This window comes from Nanorana parkeri, unplaced genomic scaffold, assembly GCF_000935625.1.
Source record: "Nanorana parkeri isolate BGI_ZX_2015 unplaced genomic scaffold, ASM93562v1 scaffold319, whole genome shotgun sequence".
In the NCBI taxonomy this organism is placed as follows: domain Eukaryota; kingdom Metazoa; phylum Chordata; class Amphibia; order Anura; family Dicroglossidae; genus Nanorana; species Nanorana parkeri.
In genome coordinates, this window is record NW_017306587.1 from 1299993 (window position 1) to 1323453 (window position 23461).

A 23461-nucleotide genomic window follows, 5' to 3' on the forward strand; every position below is an offset into this window, starting at 1 on the left:
GGTACACAGGCAGCAAAAAATAACCTGACAGGGATTTTAATCCTTGCCTACTCAACACAAAACTAACAAAAATGTTTTGGCTATACAAACCAAGGCAATAAATAGTGTGTAGCAAAAGGCTATACAGTATATTTGGGCAAGTGTTACATAAGTGTATGTCAGAGCAAAACAAAAAGCAAAAAAATAAAAACTATTCATGACATCACTCCAATACATGCACATTTCCCCATGCTTTATCCCTTGACAACACAGTGCATTTTCTGCACTAAAATCCCAACCAGTGTTATCAACCCTGCCTCCCAGATGACAGAACTACATTAATTTTGTTTCTATTAAAACAATGCTGCTACCTTGAGTCTTAAGTGCCTGTCCACCCACAAAGGGGGCTATTTATAAAAAAAAAAAAATCATAGCTATTTCTACAGCGAAACTGCACGCACATTTGCTAATCGCAAATTAACCAGTCTGTTGTGAGAATGGGACAAAATCAAATGGTCTAAGTAAACTTTCCCTGCTGGTCAAATTTTCTTTATTCCTCAATGGAAGTCATTATAGTATGCCAATTTCAGTCTTCACATTAATAGCAAACTGTTGTTTTGCTGTCACCGTTGTAGCATCCTCTGTCAATCAAGCAGAGCAAGGCTTAACGTAATGTGTTATAACATTTCGAACCTCATTAGTGTAGTTCTGGAGGCGTGCATACATCAATAGGAACTGACCTCCTAGCAGCTGCCCCTCCAAACTTTTACAAGTCTGGTGATGAAGTCACAGGGAGTAATAAAAGCTGCTTCTTGCTACAAGAGCAAGGTATACAATGCTAGGGGAGGGAGTAAATTGGGTAATGTCTGGACATTCACTTTAATAGTATAAGTACACTTTCTATGACTCCATAGTTATACATGGGGATTACTGCACAGGTGGCCAAAGAAGATTTTGGCTGGAGACTGAAAACATTGTGGTGAGATGTGGGATGCAGGTAAGTACATCTGGGCCTGAGGAGGGTGGGTGAATTTGGAAGAAGGCAAGAAAGGATTAACACAATTTGTGTAAAAGTGCACTTATTCTTTTTTTTTTTTAAACATAGTGTATATATATGGAATGTATCAGCCATATTAAAGGAGAACTATGGGGTCAGTGCTGGCAGATCGAAGCGGGGAATCCAGCCCCTCCCCCTGTCACGGCAGAGAGCCGTGACAGGATCGAGAGGCGAGCGAACCCGGTATGTGTTCGCTCACCTCCCGATCTACTGAGCCGACCTGTGACAGTCTCTTTGTCACAGGTCGGCTAGAACTATGAGGTGAGTGAAAAGCACTCACCTCATAGTTCTCCTTTAAGGTAAACGTTTGTAAAAATATAGCCAATTGTTTCTCTACAAAAACACACACATCCTCAAATCCTCCATATAAAAACAATCATAAAAGCAGTCCTAATATAGGTGAATGTTTTTATAAGGGAGGTCCTAAAATGTATTTGTGCATTTTCGTGGGAAACAATGTATTATTTATTAATAAACTGTCTTTTTAATGTTTTTTTTAACTAATATAGACAGTAAAGAACCACCAATACAGTTTTGGTGTAGCAGGATACTATTCCACATAAAGCAGATGAGGACTAACAAGTCAACCACAGTTTCAATATCCAATAAGCTTATTCCCAGAAGGGTAACTATGACTTAATTTAACTGCCATGGCATGGGGAATGTAAAATATAGAGGGTCAAAGGAAAAGAATAAAGAAGAAAAAATGGGAACAAGCTTACAGAGAAGAAGAAAGTCTCCATGGGGATTCAACTGTTTCTTCTGGGCTGCTTTCTGCAAATTAATCATGATCCGAGGGGACCAAACTTCTTCAAAGATATACATTTTGTCATATAGCATTGAGTTTCTTGTTTTTCATTATTAAAAAAAACATGTTTAATTCCTGGGAAACACAAAACGAAAAATTCAGGCCACACTACAACAACTTAATTTCTTCAGTAAAACTTTATTGTTCTAAATGCACCAATGTCCCATCAGACACAGACTCCTCGTGACGAGTTTTGCCCTGGTATAGGGCTTACTCGTAGATGCCTGTATGAATAAGCCCTATACCAGGGCAAAACATGTTGGACCTTGAAGGACCCTGAGTCCGGCAGGATATTTGTGCTCTTGGAACAATAAATGTTTTGCTGTAGAAAGAAAGTTTGTCGTGCAGTCTGCCTCTTTTGGTTTGTAAAATATATTTTACATTATATTTTATATACTTACATCCAAAGCGACTGACTGCTTTGCCCATGATTTCTTTACTTGGTCATACATAATCGTGTTGTTAATACCAAGGCCACAAAATATAACAAAAGCCTAAAACGATAAAAGAAAGGTCAAGAATACAATAAAGTCCAAAGCTCACTCAATTTTTGGATAGGTCTATTAAACTGTAAGTTAAAGGCTAAGCCTACCTAATCCCTTATGTTTAGTAATGGAAGAACACTCACCAGCTGCTTATGTAACTGCAAGTATCCTGAGATCATTACCCCCTCACTCCCCACCCCCTTCCTTCCAATACTACTGTCTTGTTCAGCTTCAAATCAATAAGAGTTAATGGGATACTTTTACGTATACATGTACTGAGAGATATGGAGGCTGTGATCTCTGACCTCTCCTTCTCAAACTGCTGGTTGCCTGACCATCATGGTTATTTAGGGCTTCTACGTTTTTTAAGACGCTGGTCTAGAAGTATGCAGACCGAAGTACAATTGTGTGCATGGGCCCTTAAGTGTAAGTCCAGCTGAAACTGCAATAAATGCAACATTTTTTAGAGTTAGAGTCTATGTCAGGTATACTGTTCCTGGTGTTCCCATTAAGGAGATTTGTTTCTCAGTTCCTGTGGAGTCAAGGGGGCGGGAAGTGAGAGGGAATAGCCCTAATATGAACACAGCAATAAAAACCAGAAGTAAGTTCTAAACCTCTCCCCCTCTATCCCAAACATTTTTGGCTGAAGTTCCATTTGTAATTACATTTTGTGTTCTAGGACAGTATGGAATAAGACAATTTTGCTTGACATGACAGTTTTTCTTACCTCGAACAGTCTTTGATCTGCATCATCAAACGGCTTTCCGTCTAGTCTATTCAATACTTGTGCCACACCTAAAATATATAACAACATGCAGCAGTAAAATTCTGGTAAGCAGTTACAATGGCTTTCTGTTAATCATTACATGTCTTTATTTTTTTATTTTTTTATTTTATTTAAAATTATCCTATGAATGTCTGATTTTTCTACTTTCACATGGTCCATGGTGACTTGGTGAGGACACTGAAGGATCCCTGTACCTGTTCCCGTAAACCCCAATTGAACATTCAGTTTAAATCAGCTAAATACATGCCAGGTATATCAAAACAAAAGGTGTGAAAAGTCTTAAAATGTATTTTCTTTCTAAAATTGCTAAATTCTGAGTAAAAAAGCCCCCTGTTAGCAACTGCAGAGTGGGACACTTGCTCTCTGGGGATCCAGTGGTTTCACTGAAGAGGTCCGAAGCATCCCCTTGAGTTAGACCTAGTTTACTGCAATCAGAAATGCGCTTGCTTCCCGCTGATTGGATCGATCTGGCTCTAACTCAGCAGGGGACATGTTGGACCTCTGGAAAGAGATCACTGCTTCCCTAGACAAAGCAAGTGACCCGCTCTGCAGCATGCTGGCTGAGGATAAGCTTTCCTACTTAGCCTGTGGCTGCTTTTCAATTGCCAGTTCACACCAGCAGTGCAAACTACCACATGGCCGTTGGTGTGCGCTGTGAGGGAAGCGGTGCAATGCACTGATTAGGACGCATCAAACTGTTTATCTTTTTATGTAACTTCATTGAAATGTCCTGTCATTCATTTCTCTTCACCACAGTTAGGGATGCACAGATACTTTTCGAGTACCAGTGCAGATACTTGGCATTTTCATGAGAACTACCAGGGTTGCAGCGGTTGCAGATGGGACATGGCTCTGGCACTCCAACACTGTCCTGAAATCATTAGTCTGTATTGTTTTAGAAAAACTGTCACATGACAATAAACAAAAATGTATCAGTACTCGTACTTGTAAGTACTCGGCAAGTACCAGTACTCGTACTCGCAAAACTGGTATCTGTGCATCCCTTTATTTATATTTATAAAAACAAAATCATACATTGAAACAGAGATGTACAAATCCCAGGAGCTCCGTGTGCTCCTTACAAATGACAGCTGCCTCCTAATTTTTTAATTTTTCTCTAGTATAGTCTTGGAGCTCAAAAGTATTGGTACATGTACTCGTACTTGTACCGAGTACTGTACTTGGTATCTGTGCAACCCTAACCACAGTGCAATGCAATATACTGTAGTGTGTCACAACACGCTACATTGCAAACAAAGTACTGCATGTCCTACTTGTTTTTCAGGCACACAACACTGCAGTGCAATGGTGTGATCTGTCATGATAAGACATTACAAATTGCCCAATGCGTTGGGACTGTTTTGGGCAAATACGCCCAACACATCGGGTGTGAACGGGCCCTAGAGAAAACTGCACACCTTTTTTTTTTATAATCTTGGAATGTTTATACTCCTGGAAAACTGAAAGTTCAATAGGGCTTTAGGCATGGAGTGTTAACTTACCAACATTTGCACATAACCTACCCCTTGTTTCATGTGTCCCCTTTTTTAGAACAGCCCAATGCCCATCATTTTTTAAATTTGAGAAGAGCTAATCTCTCTCTTCTGGATACATGCATTGTGAGAAGATTAATCAAGATGCAACTGATATAAAAAGGTCAAAGCAGAGTTCATATGTACGTGCTTTAAAGATTGATTAAAATGCATGGAAAGCACAGGACATCCCAAATCACATTAATATCAAAGGGCCCTCTTCACATTTGTGTGCTGTCAAGCAGAGCACTCAAATCGAGACCTGCATGCTGCATTGAGGAGAGTTGTTTTTAAACAGTACAAAAGTATAAAACGAAAACTACTTGTTTGGAATATATAAATTGCTGCATAGATAAGGGAGGCACAAGTATTTATGTCACCTACTCAGTGCATCTGTAAGTCTCTCTCTAACGTTATTCAAGTCACCCACCAAAGTATCCTGGCTAAATTATTGCTTTTGGGTGAAAGATCAGTAGTCAGTCAGTAAAATGTTTATTTGCCTAAATTCTTAGAATAAAGAATAATATGAACTAATGTAATAGATGCTATTTTGCTGGAGTTGTCCACCCATTCTCATGCAGAAGGAATATCAACACCGGATGGGCATTAGGTCTCTATGTGAATGTAGAATCCTAAGCTTCCGATGGTGCATGAATAGGGCCCATTAAAATGACTATAAGCACAAAATAATTACATTTATCATGCATTTTCAGAAAACCGGTGTGGAGATAAATGCATAAGCTGTGACTTCTGACCTAAAAATGCTAGTCGCTTCGCTGTCATGCAGATCAATGCTTGAATAAGCAAGTCAATCAGGCAAGGAGCATTTTCAAATGGAGACACCAGCACTGGGTGCCTACATACAGTATGTCTAGTAATACAGTTTTAATCACATGATAACACTGTGGTAAAAAAAAAATACTCTTAAAAATACACATTAAAGCATGTTTTAAACAAATCCAAAATTTACAAAAGCACAAGATGGCAATGCACACAAAACATGAAATTGGGGGTCTATTCTATGGTATCTTATATAGCTTACCTATTATCTGATGGTTGCTATTCCATATTGGCACACATAGCACAGATCTGATATGAAAGCCAGAAAATTGGTCAGCCTGTAGAGTAAAAGCAAGACATGAGCAAACTGTGCACATAAACAGTTCATATCACACTTCAGAAGACCCTGCAAGATACAGCTTTGTCTTAGCATCCCAACAGTATTCAACATTATCTCATACAATTCTCTACTTTACTCTATAAAGGTCTGATTCATGGGACGTGAAGACACAGCAATACATGCAATTAGAGGTGACAAGTGAAGAAGAAAATGTTTAATGTATAAGAAAAAATGTTCTCATCCTCTAAAAACCATTTATTATGCAGGCATTGTAAGTCAGTAAAGGAAAACAATCAGTTGCAGGGAGACCACAAGTAATAATGATGACTAGTCCTTTGCCCTCTGCCTGCCTTTTTACAGTTCAGTTCCTCTTTAAGTGCACTGTCAAATATCTCAACATACATCTAGCTTGTTATAAGCCCTGTTATAAGTTCAACAGACTTGAAGTGACCCTTTCAAGCAATCAGAAAGCCCAAATAAAAACTGCCTCTGTAAAGAAGAAAAAGAAAAAGTACCTCTTCTGCTTCCCGCACAGTCGAAATCTGTGCGGAAACTGACACTTCCAGGAGTGTCAATCTTCTGAGTCCCAGGCAGCATGCAATGTTACCTCCTGCCATCCTCCATGTCTCTACCATGTCCTGTAGTGACATAGTAGTCACAGGGAGGAACCACTGAGTGCTTTAAGAATCAGCCTTTGAATCAGCATAACAAACAGACTAGCTTTAAGTCCTGGTTCACACCTAGCGTATTGCATATGCGCGTCTGTCGCGCGTTTTTTTTTACAGCGATTCGCAGTAAAAAAATTGGGCGACAAACGCGCGTTTCCGAGGGCTACTTGGCTGTATCCCAATGGAAACGCGCAACAAAAACGGCCCAAAGTAGTACATGTACCTTTTCAGGCGTGGGCCGTTTTGTAGCGCATTAGGGATGGGCTGAAATATGCCAAGGTGTGAACCAGACCCATTGAATACAATGGGATTTAGATGTTTGAGCGTTTTGTAGAGCGTTTGTCGAGCGTAGAACGCGCTACAAAACGTTCAGGTGTGAACGAGGGCTTAGAGATGCTCTAGATGTAGCATTTTTTTTGTATAGGTTGTTTTAACAATCTATATCTGCGTTGGCTTTTCACAGGTAAAAGTTTACTTCATCCAAAAACATCAAATCAGTTAACAGTCAGTTTCAATGAGCATAAAAGTTGTGTGAGCCTGCTTTGGAAGCAATGGGATTTACGTCTGAAATGCTCCTGTTGACATAATGTGCTCTGACAACTTATCACAAGGGAAAAAAAAAAGTTCTGGGGTCATGTCTGAAAAACAATGTTTTTCGTCTCGCTATTCATTTGTGGCATGATTAATATTTTACAATCTGGTTAAAAAGAGCAGCATGCCGTTAAATTAATAATACTTCTCTATCAAATTCATTAAGATAAAATACCTTGCAAGTAAATCTGTACCAAAGTTTATGTAAAAAATTCTATAGGGCAACCTTTTGGTTGATGAAGCTTTCCAACAACTGTCCTCAGGGACTGAAGAACGCACCGTTAATAGGTCTTCTTAGTGTTCTGTTGATGTAGTGCACAGTGTTACAGCAGTTCTAATTCTGAGTTTGGAAGGTGGATTACCTCATCGCCCATTCTCAAAACATGAAAATTATAACACTAAATTATTTTGTCTACCTGTGCACATTTGTGGCTAAATTTAGCCACAGAACAGTAGAAGGAAAGGTATACAGAGGATATTGAGAGGAATCATCAGGCATTTTACCAGTAGGGAACATCCAGCGAAAGAGACAATAAAAAGCTGGCAGGGGTTTAAGCATACCCTTACTTAAAGTGGAACTACAATCTCTTATCCTTTACAACCAAGGAAGGTGCCATCTTAGCCTCTATTTGGATTGCAGTTTCCATGGTGATGCTCATGTGATCAGCTATGCCACTAGCCATTTGAGGGCTTGAAAGGTCAGATGAGAGCTGAAATAAGCACACTGGCAACCTTGACAGATGTAATGCTTTGAAAGTAACTGTTTTGGAAGACCATTAGATTGGTTGGTCTGGTTCTGCTTTAAATTAAAAAAACAAAAATGTACTTCTTTCCTTGTTACTATTAGAGAGATCTCCCCTCACTTCCTGTCCTAGGGACAGCCTTTTTACCGACAGAAAGTGAAGGATTCTCTTTAACGGAACCTCCGATGGTATCTTGTGGCTGTAAACATTGGCAGTTTTTTTTAAGCCAATATGAAACACATGGTTACATATTAGGCAAGGTTGAGTAAAGACACAGGTCCATCAGGTTTAACCTATATAGATTGTAAGCCTTCATGGGCAGGGCCCTCCTTACCATCTTGTCTTGAATTGTGATTGTATTGTCTTCCTTATAATGTAAAGCTCTGTGCAAAGTTGGTGCTATATAAATCCTGTATAATAATAATATATAGTGTGTGGGTGTGAGCATGTATGTGTGTGTGGGTGTATAATGCTACGAATTCGTATAACCCTGTATGTTTTGTGAACTGAGGAACTCATCCAAGTGTTTTTTGAAGCAGTTTATGTTTCCCACTAATACAACTATCTGTGAAAGTGAATTCCACATTTTTACCACTCTCAAATAACATACCCTTTACATAGTTTAGGATTATACCCCATCCCCTCCAACTCCTTGCTGTGCCCTCACATAAATAGTGTATTCACAATACTGCTGTACCCATTGATGAGTTTGTAAACTGCGATCATGGCACCTCTTAAGGGTCTCTTCTTTAAGAAGAACAATTCTAATTTTGTTGGTGTTCTTGATAACTCAGACCCTCCATCCCCCTTCTTAATTTGCCCTCTCTGAACTTTTTCAGTTCACGGACATCCTGTCTAAGGATTGTTGACCACAATTGAACTGCGCACTCAAGATGGGGCCTTACCACTTTTGTAAAGTGGCAAAATTATATTTCTATCCCTTGAATAAATCCGTCTTTTAAAACAAGATAATATACTTCTGGCTTTATTAGCTGCAACTTGGTAGTGCATGCTATTACTGAGTCTGGTCTATAAGGAACCCAAGATCCTTCTCCATCTCTGTTTTTCCTGAGGGGTCTGCTTGCGATGACTGCAATGAGGGGCGGGCTTCCGATGACTGCAAACGGGCAGTGTGCGCATGCGTACACCGGCCCGTTCGGCAGGTGTCGAACAAGCAGGCCACTAACCCGCCGAGAATCGTACGATTCTCGGCGGGTTTTCAAGCATGCTTGTTCGACGGAAGACGTGCGACCGTACAGTAGAAACGGTCGCACGCCTTCCATACACTTTGCGATTATCATACAATCGCGGGATTTCCCACGATAATCGTACAGTGTATGGGCACTTTAAGAACCATTTACTGAGGGGAAAACTATCAGACTGTCAAGCAACACAGTTGTATGTACATTTACTGAGGAGAAAACTATCAGACTGTCAAGCAACACAGTTGTATGTAACGTATTATTCAAATACTAAATTCTGGCTTAGCAAGCAAAAGACAGAGCAACCAATCAGATTTTCAGGCCAATGGCAAATTAATACTGATTGGTTGCTGTGGCTTATGGTGCCTTGCACATTACTTTTACGTTACGTAATAAGTCAATATCTATTTTGAATAGCCTGTTGCATAATACTTAGTTGCCTATATAACATTCACTTTGCTTAGTGACATGTAAAGGATTAAAGTCCTCCTATAATTTCTACTTGTTATGAGTTTAACTTTTTATTTAATATTACATTTACTATATCAACCTTTTGCTATAAACTGCCTCTACAAAGAGAAAAGTGACAACATAATGTGCAGGGATGGAACCTGTGAAAGTAATAGACGAGGGGATTATGAACTTGTGAAAGTGGGGGTAGGACTCCCATTGAGTCGCTGCTGGCTGGCTTAATCTGATTTCTATGCAGCAGACAGACCCACACAGTTCATGAACAAAATGAACATTTTTCTGACATGGATCCTGAAAATAATTATTGCCCTTTAAAACGTACATATCGCACATTATTTCCTTGTGAAAGCTTTACGGGGCAGCATACTGGCACAAGCTTAAGAAGTAAGTGGTAGCGAGTTAAGACAGCTGAATTAACTCCTTCACAGTTAAAGGGCTAAATCCGACAGGGCATACCTTGAAGGAAAGGGTCTATTATGACAGAAAACATCATATGTAATTTGCCTGCCTGGCGTTGCCATTGTCATTGACATTCATCTTCACAGTTTCTCCAAAATGCCTCCCACAACTCACGACCTTTAAAAACTTTTCAGGGCTTGACATCTTCTATTATCATTTACATCCACTGCAGCTTGGTCAGAACATAAACTAGGTGTTGCGGCAATGTTTCTAAAACTTGCATGTTTTATATAACTTTAATGGTTGGCAATTATGATCACCAAGTATTAGTCGCAGAAAAGTGCTTAGTACTTCAAGCTACTTATTACTACTAATTAGTTGGTTTTTATAAGCATCTAAAATGAAATAAGATCTCACCAATTTTAAGTGTGCATACATTCTATGTACAGAAGCATATCGTTTTGACTTCCGATGGGCAGCACAGTGGCATACAGGCTTCCGATGGGCAGCACAGTGGCATACAGGCTTCCGATGGGCAGCACAGTGGCTTAGTTGTTAGCACTTCTGCGTTGCAGCACTGGGATCCCCAGTTCCAATCGCAGTGAGGATACTATATACACAGAGTTTGCATTTTCTCCCTGTGCTTGTGTGGGTTACCTCTGGGTACCTCCCACACTCCAAAAACATGCTGGTAGGTTAATTGGCTCCTATCTAAATCAGCCTTGTAAGTGAGATGGGACCTGAGATTGCAAGTTCCTCGAGGGTAGGGACTGATGTGAATGTGCAGTATGTAAAAGGGGTGCATAAATTGTCAGCAAAATAAACAGTAAATACCTCCAATAAATAAATAGATATAAAGAAGCCAGGATCACTTGGATGTAAGCTGCTTCTTGTTACTTTAAGATGGGTCCACTAAATCAAGATATTAGGCATCAATGGTTCAGAAGTAACTGTAGATTTGCTGGGAAAATATAGTTAAAGTGGGGAAGACGCCAAAAAAATCGTTGTTTCAAGAACTCTAAGTGAAACATAGGGTATTAAACCATAGAAAGTAAGATCAGGGTCAAATATTTGTTTGTTGATGTAAGAAGCCTACCTCGTTACGTCCCGGGATCACGATCCGGGACCGCGCATGCGCACAACGGGCTGTAGCGTCTCCTCGCGGCGCACGCGCACGTCGACCCTCGGCTCCTCCTCCTACTGGCGCAGGCGCACGAGGCTCCTTAAGACGGGGCCAAACGAATCTTCAGCGTCCGACTGTTTGCAACAGTGAACGCAGAAGATTCACACTCTGCACCCGCAGACCGCAGTGACCAGGGACCAGCACCTCGCAAAACCCCACTTAGGGGGTAGCAAAGGAACGTCAGGAAGGACTTCTGCGACTGCCGCCCAGGACGGCTAGATAGTGGACTGCCAGCTCACCACCATCAGCCATATCAGCCATAGGAGACATCCAGGAGTACTCTTTCCAACCGCAAGTACATGGGGGCATTGTTGCCATTGACATTGTAGTATCCATAATTAAGCCGGGACTGTTTAATCCGTATTGTGTGACAAAGAGAATAACCATATACCTTGCTCGTAGTCCGGTGCCAGCTGACTGTCAGTATAAGGAAGTTACTTGTCTCTCTTAGTATACGTCCACTGGGGCTACCTGTGCAGTACCAGGTCTCACCACAGTACAACCCAGCAGAAGTTAACCCTCTCTTCCCTATTCATTCAGTTAACATACACAAACTCTCAGCACGGTTTATATGATGTTAAAGGTCTCCTATATTTCTCTACGTAACTAAGTGAGTAATTCGAGACCACAAACTGACCAAACCGCAAGGTACCCTCTCCGCAGTTGTGATCCAAGGCTTGCGCTGCAGAGACGTTACAGTTGATCTTTAAAGCCACCACATAATTCCTTTATTTATCTGCCATAAGCAGTTAAACATCATTGCTATGATGAGTCACCAGCTTCAGGATGTATACTATACATACAATATTAAAGAGATGTGGAATCTAAGAAAAGCAGCTATGCTATGATACAGCAAGCATCTTCCATACTGCTCCAGGCACTCAGTCCTCAGTACTGACACAACCTGTGACTCCCAGATACTGTTACTTTAAATAGCAACATGCTGCAGTGCTACACTTACTAGATATGCATAGCTTGATTCCTATTCCTATTGATTCCTGAAGTGTCCAGGTTCTAATTCTATTCTGTAAAATATATTATACTGTGGATAAGAATTACAGATCAGCCCCATCCTAAACTAATATTTAGTTTTGTGTGTTTTAATCACATGCTGGCTTCTTATATTGTATATCCTTTTTTTTTTTTTTTTTGCAGAAAGGAGTTGATTAACAAGTTTCAATTAGCTTATGGAATGTGGAAAAAAATATTATTTGCAAAGAATACCCGATCACATGCAAGGAACAAAACAGTATTTTTGCTTGACATGATTGGAAGATGGAACGTCTTCCTCATTCACTAAGCTATGGGAAAATTCCCTTACAAAGTGAACAGCCTTTAATGGAGTCATGACAGGAGACAAGATAAATAAAGTCTATTGAGGCTACTATTGGAAAATCTCACCGCTGAGATTTTTGAGAGACACAAGAAGCCGGGAGGTATTTTAGCCCTCATGTAACATTTAATATAGGAATGTAGCTGTACAGAATATAGAGTGTGTTGTCACCGGAACAATACCCCAGCAGATTTATAACTGATCTGCTACTGAGACATGGATTAGCCCAAAGCTTGCACGTAATGATGGTCCAGCATTAAAGTGGGACTATGGGCAAAATAAAAAAGTTACACATATGCTGCAATCTGTCTGAAGCATTATTGCAGCAGTTATTTGTTTTTCTAAGTCCCCCTATGACATAGTTTTATTATCTGTTGATCCTGCCAGTGGATTGGCTATTTTCACACTAGAGTGACAACGTTGTTTGTTCTGCAGTGACATCACATTCCAGAATTGTGACCCTGCTGACAAGGGAGTCTTAGACAGACATGTCGTTTTAAAAGATAAGCATATTAATGCCCAAATCCAGCAATCACTTTTTAAGCAGTTACAGCAAAAGGTTTTTTTTTTTTATATTTAATTAAACAAAAGCTTACCATTGTAAGCACCCCTGGCAGTGTTATATGGTTTGTTCCAACCTTTGTAACTAAAACATTTTCTGGGCAGCTTGGCCTGTTAAAGAAAGTCAAAAAATAACGGATCTACTGTCAGTATTAACAGGTATTAAAACTATGTTACGGGGGGACGCAGAAAAACAAAAACTGTTGTGTTAATGCTAGTAATAGATTGTATCATATACTGTATGTTTTTCATTTTGCTTCTAGCTCCACTTCATGCAAGTAGTTGAATAATTTGCCATATTAAAAAAGAAAAGTTGTCTTATACCCACCTAATATTGCATTTGGAATTCTACAGTTTTCGTTGATATTCCTCTTTTTGGTTTATTGCAGAATCACTCCCTTATGCTACTATTACCCTCTTTTCCTATGCTAAGCTGCACCCTATGGACCTGCCCTTCCATTGCCCTACAATAATGGCAGTCAAGTGGACAATAATGCTGCTCTCCTTGTAAAGTGGGACATTGTGTACTTAGAGTTGTACTCAGCCAGAGATGTGTTTCACTCATTTGTACCTTTTTTTCCCATTTACACAGCTCTCCACTCTTAAAAACCACAAGATTTCTATTTTGGTACCCATGCCATCACGATGATTAAATGTAACATGATCACACTGACAGGAACGGGTGGCTAACACAGTGAGATGATGGCAGCAAACAGTTTCAGATGAGTTCAGCTGCTTCTCTATCAAGGTACATACCGCTTGTCTATTCTGAGTTTTTCTCTAAGGGTTCCATTTAAAAAGCAGCGGTATGGCTATACTGCGGCCATACCGCTGCTTCAAAAAAGTTGCTTGACACATTTATAAGGCAATTGATGTACTTTACAAATGTGCATTGCACTTTGCAGGATTTGGGAGTTCAAAGCTGGCAGAGCACAAGAAACATGAATGGGAGTTAAATAAAAGAGCCAGGTCCAGTGACATGACCTGTGAAAGTCACATTACTGGCTCTCCTCCAAACACGTGCTTTCTGCTGCATTAAGCAGCAACAACTCTAAGAACTACAGCAGGCTCAATACTGCTACTTGCACTTAAGGAATGGCCTGCAAAATGCAGGTGGTTTTCTTAAGTACTATGGAGCATGAAAGAAAGAATAGTGATATCTGCTCCTGAAATCAGCTCCCAAGTGTAATTCAACAATGAGCTACAATGTCATGTGAAAATGTTAGACAAAAATAAATATTTTTCACCAAAAACTTCCATATAGTTATTACGTATCCCTATTAATTCTATTATAATTATACCTATTACCATGTTATCAGACAAAGTTGCAAGTGAAGATTATGTATTCAGCCTGTCACAACCCTTTAAAAGCACTTTGATAGATGAGGCACAATTGTTTAACTAAACAAGCAAACTTAGAACATCCCCTGCAGCTCAGTGTGTGATTAATCACGCTGCTTGTCCAAATAAAGCGAGTCCCATCTGTAGTGCTTCTTTTACCATACTGTCCACATTAAATATTCATATGATCAGCAACTGAACCAAATGATTGTACATATTAAGTATTTACATTTATGATGCAGCAACTACTTGCTAATTCTTCAAAGTCCACAGAAAGTACTGTGTATATGTTGCAGAAAGTTTGATGCATTATGTCCATAACTTGTCTGTAAAGGTATTCTTGAATTATGCTGATGCATATGGTACAACACGTGGATGATTCTTGTAAACTGTACATACATCATATTCATGGCAAGCTTTCTATTTCTTGAGGATTTAATCTTATATGTTCGTATAGTACATATATACAGAGTTCTGCTTGTAATTTACTTGTTACATTACATTACTGTAATAGCTGCAATTCAGAGATTATAAGAATGCAAATCATTGTTAGGCTTCGTTCACGCATTAGCGGTTTTCAACGTTCCAATGTAGCTTTTTCACACCTGCGTGAAAATGTGCATTGCGAAAAAAGTATAAGTGCGATATTCTGGGTGACCTCCGCGCATTCTGGCTATAGTAGTAGCTGCAAATGTGCAGAAACCACGCATATGTAAAAATGTGCACGATTTCATGCCATGCGGCAAAACTGCGCTGAATTTTAAACCGCTATGTGTGAACGGGGCTTTACTGAAGTCTAGCTAAACAGCTAAATATACAGATATCGAGTGCAAATTTTAAAACCAGCATCAGTTTCAATATACAGGCTAACTGCGCTGTTGTTACCACATACCTAATGTGCACACTGTGGGTGGATGTGATATCCAGTTTCTACAAAGGATCCACATAAAGTTTTAGAAAAGTCAAAAGTTCTAAACTTGTTCAAGGTCAGAATTTAAACATTTTTATCTAGTGCTATTATGGCATCAAGGCAATTAGCATTTTCAGAAGTAGAGGTCAGCAGTGGCAGCCCTGTGTTTCTCCCATAGTAAAGCTGCATAAGGCGTGTGTATGCAGAGTTTTGTTCACACCAGTTCTGCTTTTCTCCCTACACAAGTCAATGGCAATGCAAAAGCAGCTTGAAACAGCTTAGAAAGAGGTCAAATGCCGGTCAGAAGCACTTGTAAAGGAACTTGGGTAAAACCCAGAAATGTCTTAAACAGATCTTAAAAGCAAATTGAATTCATGCAAAAGCATCCTACACTTGCCCAACTACACAAGCCCAAAGTCACATATCAATGGTTTAACCCACATATCAATGGTTTAACCCCTTTGCTTGAATACATTTCCTCTAACTGGTTTACCTGCCAGTATAAATATTAATCACTATTGTGAGTCACACACTGCTGTCACACTACATACCCAGCTAGATGACTTCACTGTTTCCTATTGCAACCTTAAAGGTTCCTTAGTCAGGTGGACAGCTGACGATGTTATTCGTGAGTTCCCAAATGCCATTTGGGTCTGTGAGCTGAGGTGTCATATGAATAGTATTATAACACCTCGGCTCATAGACTCGAATTGTATTCATGAGCTCTCGAATGCTATTGTGTTTTATGACAGCTGAGAATGTCAAATGGGTGAAATGAGCCCCATGACGTCACGGCTCGCTCCGCCTATTTGTTTACATTCGGGCCTGAGATGTAATTTGCAATTTGTGTGCTGCGGGACTTTTTTTATTTCGCCGAGCATTGTTCATCGTGATTGACACTGGATTACATCGATCGATCCATTTTTTTTTAATAAAGAACTTTTTCCAAACGTGTGGTCTCTTTATTTACTTTTAACCATTTAGTGAATGAGTAGGGGTACAAGTACCCCTTACTCATTCAAAAGGGGGGGCCAGTGGCATCTGGGTGCCCCTTTAATATCAATTAGGGGGAACCTCGCACTTTTTTTTTCTCTCCTGCGCACTGTCAAAATGGCACCACAGTATTATAGGAGGAGGAGAAGAGAAGCAGTAGCACGTGCGGACACAATTTCCAAAAGGGCAAGAAGTTATACTTACATGTACTTATTTGACTATCGTAACACATTAATGATGGCAGTTTCATATGAGGAGTAAGGGGTTAAGGTCTACTTTAAGAGGCTTTTTTCATTAGCTGTGTTTGTCCAATCAGCTAGGAATACAGAGGAATCAGAGGTTACACTCACCTCTGCATCAAAGCGAGGATCCTGATATGCGTCACTTATATTTACTGGAAGACCCGTTGATGCAACTAGTTCTGCAATGCTGTTATTTATTAACCAGTCAGAATACGAAGACTTCTCCAGGCTGTCTTTGAAACTATAGAAACATGAAATGAAAAAGAGTGAAAATAAGGCTGTTATAAGGTCAGTGAACTGCCATATTAAGGTATTTCACTTACATTATAGTAGGAATAGATGAACAGGTGTTTCCTGTCCACTTAAATGCCTTGCTAACATGGGAATAAATAAATACATGAGACGTATGGGAACTTTGTCTTATTCCACCTACGTATAAAATATATTTCATTAAGCCTTTATATTCCCTAAATTAGGTTAAGATTTCTTCAAAATATCTGTCCTGGGTTTCTGATTTCATTTCCATCTCTGACTCATTGTTCTATTCTTACACATTGGCTTTACAATTAAGAAGTGTCTGTCAGCACCTTGGACAATCCCTATTCACTTACAGGCCTATTCATTGAAGATTCACTGGGTAATTGACCCCATGAGCATTCACCAAAACGCTCCCTCCAAAGATTCCATGGGAATCGCCCATTAGTTTCAGTCAATATGCACTCTGTTTTTTATGCAGGCAGCTGATAGATGAATTTGCATGAACAAAAGGTGAATGGTAATGGCATTTCTAAAGTACAGTACCGGTTGAAAATCTGTGGTAATCTTGGTAAATAATAGGAATCCTTTCACTCAATTGTCTCAATTTCTGTCTGTGCACATGAACACAGTTTCAGCACCATGGATAGCAATTCCTGGAAGAATGTCATTCTATTTCGTTCTTTTTTATTTCTGTTAAAGGAGAACTATGAGGTGAGTGCTTTTCACTCACCTCATAGTTCTAGCCGACCTGTGACAATGAGACTGTCACAGGTCGGCTCAGTAGATCGGGAGGTGAGCGAACACATACCGGCGTTCGCTCATCTCTCGATCCTGTCACAGCCCTCTGCCGTGACAGGGGAGGGGCTGGATTCCCCCCTCCGATCCGCCAGCGCTGACTGGCGGATCGGACGGGGAGAGGGCGGGTACAGCTGGCTCTGCCTCTAGATTGGCAGAGCCAGCTGTCACTCACGCAGCTGGGCGGATCCAGACATAATTGTCGGGATCCGCTTTAGCTGCGGCATCTCAGTATACCGCGAGCAGTAGAGCGCGGTATACTGAGCTTTGGGTGACGGGAGGACGTTAGTTTGTGTCCTCCCGTTACCATAAGGAGAACTATGGGGAAAAGCCTTAACCCCACAGTTCTCCTTTAAGAAAAAAAATACCTGTACGTACCCCCCTCCCAAAAAAAAAAACACTTCCACATTTCCCAACTACTCAAAATATAGGCAATGTTATCAAAGGGAACTCCATGCCCAGGGTTCCCTGGGAACATGAAACCATGCCCAGTGTAGAAATCTGACAGTGCTAAAGTACTATTTAAATAAAAGGCACTGTTGTGATGCCCATTTCTTCAATTTTGTCCTCAGTCACCTGGCTTGAGAAACTAAACAAATTGTGATGGGTGTCATTCCATGTTCCCACAATGTCTGAAGATTTCTCATCCAGTGCTGACGTCACCATGTCAGTCTTATTCTTAACATCTCTGAGGACTACCTACCACTGCTGAAAAAGTTCAGGAGAAGAAGAGGAGCAGGCGTGTCAAATCTAGGGATGGGTGAATCTGCCCAAGTTCAATTTGTGTGGGGTTTATGGGATCCTGTTTGAAATTTGTGAAACCCGAGTTTTGATCCTAAATTCTAGGCATTTTTATGGCTAAGAGGCAACCTGTTTTCAAAAATGAAATGGGGATCTGGGCATTTCAATAAAGCAAATATTTTCTTTTTTAAAATACCGTACAGCAAGGAGAGAGTCTTTTTAATGTGACTTCAGGGGGCTACATGCAAAAAAACACCAATATTTTAAACTATATGCTAGGGAGATGCCTTTAATATATGAGGGGCATTACAGAACCATGTTATTTTCACAGAGAGCATTAGCAACACAATATTCTGGCATAACATTTTTTGGATGTGAAATTAAATGTTAACTTTTACATTTAGCTTAGCTTAAATACAGCAGCAGCACCGCAATTCATTTTAATTAAAAAAAAGTTTTGGTTGTGATTGTAATTTTTTTTTAACCAAGTGGTTATAGGCATGAATTGACAATTGATGAAATTAACTGTACATTAAATATAAATACCATTACAAATAGAATAAAACGTTTTTGCCTATTTGCCTTCATTGCAAACATGTGCACATGCATTTTTAAATAACACAAATTAATTTCATATGAAAAAAATCTTGTACTGTATTCTTACTAATCCTTTAAGTAAATGCCTATGTCAGTGAAGAGTGAGAAGCGATCTTATGTAAGGTTATTCAGTCAAAAAGCCAGAAGTACATTTAGAAGAGCTGCAATGTAAACTGCCAACTAGATTCTCAAGACATTTAAATACTTGAAACAATGCTTTGACATCTAAGGGATGTGAGGAAATATTTGTTAAAAACTGTCACATAGTGTTTTGTTCAACCTTCTGAAAGGGATTCTAGGTTATGTAAGTAGTCATTGTGCTTCCAGTGTTGCTAAGCCTGAGGGTATGTTGGAATGTAAAAGCGTATAAAAATGTTGAATTAGAGCATGAAAAGGAAATCAAATGCCACTGAGGGTAAACATATAATCCTAACAGTGCCCACCACAGATGAGGTCCACCCCAGGTCACCAGTCAGGGAGTCCTCCATAGTACCATGGTTCTTCCACTGCTTTTAGCAGCTCTTACCACAAACACAATTATAGCAGCTAAACCTGATGATGAGTTCAAGCTATTACAGACAGTTCCATTTTTGGCAAGAGACAAAAGGATATTTTATAAGAACAGAATATCAATCCTAGCCCCCTGGCCTTTTTGGGTCTGATAACAATTGTAGCCACTACATACTCTGTTTTATGTATTCAATTACACATTCTAATAAGCTTTATTTGAAAATGTACCGTTCATTCATTTGCTCTAAATTAAAACATGTGTTGACAGGAATCCAGGTGCTCTTTTCTGAATTTTGAAGTCTGTGTCAGGAAGCACGTACGAAAGTAATTGCGCCTTGCACCTGCGCACGCACATGACATAGCCCACAGTGCCGGGTTGGGTCGTTCACCTCTGTGCAGCATGCGCGCTTCACGACGTGTGCGTGCATGCGCACCTCCCATGTATTGTGGTGCCAAACGGGCTATTTAAGCCCAGCATCTCCATGCCTACAGTGCTGAGTACTCTTCAGCTGTGTGCCTTGTTTTCAGAACCTGTGCCCTGTTGTTTGCCATTGTTTGCTGAAACCGGCTTGTTCCTGACCCTGCTGATCCTCTGATTTCCTGACTCCGGCTCGTTTGACTCAGACTACTCTTCTGCCTCCTGTCTGATTCTGCTATTTCTGCATGTTGCTGATCCTGGCCTGCTCTTCAACTATGACTTTGCCTCTTGATTCAGTAACTTTTTGCCTGCACGTTGCTGACCCGGTTAGCCTGACTTCGACTCTTCTCTGCATGCCTCTCTGCTGTGCATTTGTATACAATTACCCAGCACAGCAGCTACAGGAATTATGCCCAGCATCTAAATCAGCTTCTGGCACTCGTGCCCTACTGTGCCCCAGGTTACCTGTATCATACTCAGGCCTCCTGGGACCAGAGTTGCAAGAGAGGCTGCCATCGTCATCTCAAGCTCCATAACCCAGATAGCAAGGATAACTTGCCACAAACTTGTGTCAGGGTGAAATTTTAATTTTGTTAACTTGCTGCACACATTCCTGGCAAGTTGTAGACTTGCAGAACACTTGCAGCACAAGTTCTAGTTGACACTTTTTGAATTTGTAGCAAATTTGCTTGGCAAGTCTACAGGAAGAGTCCTGCAGGTCTTAGCAAGAGCTCTGCAAGCTCGCTGGTCTGGAGACTTGCAATGTAGACTTGCTGTAATTGTGCAACAAAATTGTGAAGCTTGGCAAGTCTGCAAGAGTTTAGCAAGTCATTTTCAAACTTGCAGCACAATTGCTTGCTATCTGGGAAGGTACATGACAGGCTGATGGGTTGCTACACTTTGTACATTTGCATGGAAGTTTGCACCAGTTTACAGAATAAGCTCTGTAAACTGGTGCAAACTGCCACCCTCCCCCCATCCCTTCCAACTGCACATTTTTTCTGCCAGGGCCAGGAATCCAAACCCTGTGTAGATTATATATCAGGTGGTGTTGAAACTTACACAGTGTAGATGGCACCCTCCTCACATGACATCGTTTGAGCCTGGCCACTAAATCCTTGGAGGGGGTAATGTGCTCCCCTCATAAACGAAAGTGTTTTTTTTTCATAGATCCAACAGAACAGTGGGGGAGTATATTTATGGTGAGTATAAGGCCCCGTTCACATATAGCGAATTGTCGCGCGATTTCCACCGCGATATCGCGCATTTTTGCCGCACGATATCACGAGAAGTCGCCGGCCAATGCTATTCAATGGAGCTGTCTTAACTCCATGTCGCTCGTCGCGGTCGCATGTCGCTTCTACCGGACCCTTTTTTCGGCGGATTTTGCTTTTTTTCTATGGAGCCCGACGGAGAAGGTCGCGCTACCGTCGCTGGAACGTCGCCCCGAAAGTCGCGCTATCCCGGCCGCTGCAAAGGTATGTCGCTATATATGAACGGGGTCTAAGTGGGTGGGGGGTGCTTTCAGGAAACTGTCACTTTGTGCAAACTGAAGGAGTCTTTTCAAAGTAAAAATATAGACAGCTACAAAAAAAAATCAAGAAAATGAAGAAATTGCAGCAAACGTCAATTTAAGGCCAACTTGGGCATCAATGTGGTGGACATTACTGCCTACCCTTTGAACTGAAGGAATCTCTGAATGGCATGTATTGAACATAGCTAGGTAAGGAAAATAGAGCAAATAGTTATTGCGTCTGTCCTTTCTGTTTTCTATTCATTCATTATACACTGTACAGTGCTGAAAAATTAGGACCGAGGAAACAAGAAGATCATCAGCAGCACGCTTTAGCTGTCATTGTGCTGTCTCTGTCCCTTTTGGTCTTTATCCCACACACTGGGATGTGACTTGTGACATGAAGACAGTTGACCAGCACAATCACATCATTAGAAGAGACACGGGAGGAGGAGACAATGATCTTCATGACAAGATCTGTCAACCCTGGGGATGGTATACTATTGGAGACCAGAGCTTTGTATTTTTATTGAGCAGAAATATGTATTTAAAGATTTTTTAAATCACAGAACAAAAAAGAAGTCATTGCGTGTAGGTGTGGTGATATTCCCAATACAATACATGGAGTTCATACTCTTTATTAAGACTTTTTTAATATATGTATTCTGACTCCGATCGTTGTGATAGCGAAATATATCCCTTGCTGAGACCTCTATGCCTGGCCGGTATAAGCAGATATACTCACTGCGGACAATCCTCGTCAGATAGCTGAACTCGTCAATACCGATTCATTCAAAAGAGGTGTTTATTCTTTAACATCAGGTTATAGCAGATGATAGGAACAGCAGATGAATGGTTATAGTATTGTGCGGTCAGAAAATGATGCCTTTCCTACGTACTGTGCAGATTACCTGAGTGTCCTTGTTACATGTGGCTTTCTAGCTTTGCCATGACACAGGAAGTACTGCACACAGGAAGAAGGGTGGGGCTACACTAGGGGGAAATACATCGTCACATGAGGAATAATTACAGAAAACATGTTTGTTACAACAAAAGGCCACTAGATGGCAGCATAGGATAACACATTAATTTAGCTATGAGAAAATAGTTAGGCAAATCACACTATATAAATTCTAACCTATATAACAATGCTAATATTAACTGAGGCTATGCATCTCATATTCTATGTCCCTATTGGGGCGGCACAATATGTGTTTGAACTGTGTGCGTGAAACTACCTTTTTGATACGTGTTAATGCTTATAAAATGCTTCTCTGTATAAACTATAATTATATTATTACTACATATGCAGGCAATATTTACTGCTTAAAGTTTACCTCAAAGCAGATATATAAGACAAATGAATGCAGCTCTGTAATCATTAATACATCATTAAAAGTGTTTTTTAGTAAATGTAAGAAGTGCAAGTACCTGAATTTAACCTTGTATCAGCCTCTTGCAGTCTCCATACAGCAGAGCTCAGACAGGGAGAGGAAGAAACAGCACAATCAGCCAATCATTTCATGTGCTGTAAAGGGGCATGCTGATAAGAGCTGGAAGCAATGGTACTGAGAAATGAGCTCATTGCAGTGCTTTTTTCTTCAGTCACAGGCCGGGGACTGGTCCATGATGGCCTGGCTTCAGAGGAAGTGGGTTGAATGATGCTGACGTATGCGGGTATTGCAGCAAAAGCGTTTTTTTTATTTAATCTGTAAATGGGCTATTCAGTTTTTTTATTTTTGGATGGAGTTCTGCTTTATTTTACTACATAGTGATACTAGTAAATGTCCTGGTTGTGTAAAGAGTCTGTCACCCAATGGGATTCAGACAGTAAAAAAAAATCTGATGGGTGGTTTAACCATTCCCTACTCTCACCAAACCCAAAATAACTTTGGCTATACACAAACTTTAAAGAAGGACTCCATGCAAAATAGAAATTAACCTTTGCAGTGGGGCTACCCCCTTTTTTTATTGTAGACCCTAGACAAAAAAAAACAGTTAACCCTTGCAGTGCGGGGCAACCCCACTGCAAGGGTAAGTTTTAATTTGCCCGCAGTTGTTCTTTAAGTTATGCATGACCTCAACCGCTACCAACAAGCCGACAAACAATTATTACTTTATTATTTAACAAGTTATTTAGGAATACAACATACACCCTATACAGTTTTTATTATTTGCTAGAAAGATAAGATAATGATGATTTATGGCAACTGCTGTCCAAATG

At 40.3% G+C, this 23461-nt stretch overlaps 1 protein-coding gene across 1 annotated transcript in view; it reads right to left on the reverse strand.

Moving 5' to 3' along the window:
- PDE11A (phosphodiesterase 11A) overlaps positions 1-23461 on the reverse strand; it is a 186464-nt gene that overhangs the window by 144547 nt on the left and 18456 nt on the right. The window contains exons 4-7 of the mRNA XM_018558066.1: positions 16514-16646; positions 5691-5766; positions 3057-3124; positions 2246-2338 (exon numbers count right to left, since the gene is read on the reverse strand). Of these exons, the coding sequence (XP_018413568.1) occupies positions 2246-2338; positions 3057-3124; positions 5691-5766; positions 16514-16646 (370 nt within the window). The remainder of the gene's footprint in view (positions 1-2245; positions 2339-3056; positions 3125-5690; positions 5767-16513; positions 16647-23461) is intronic.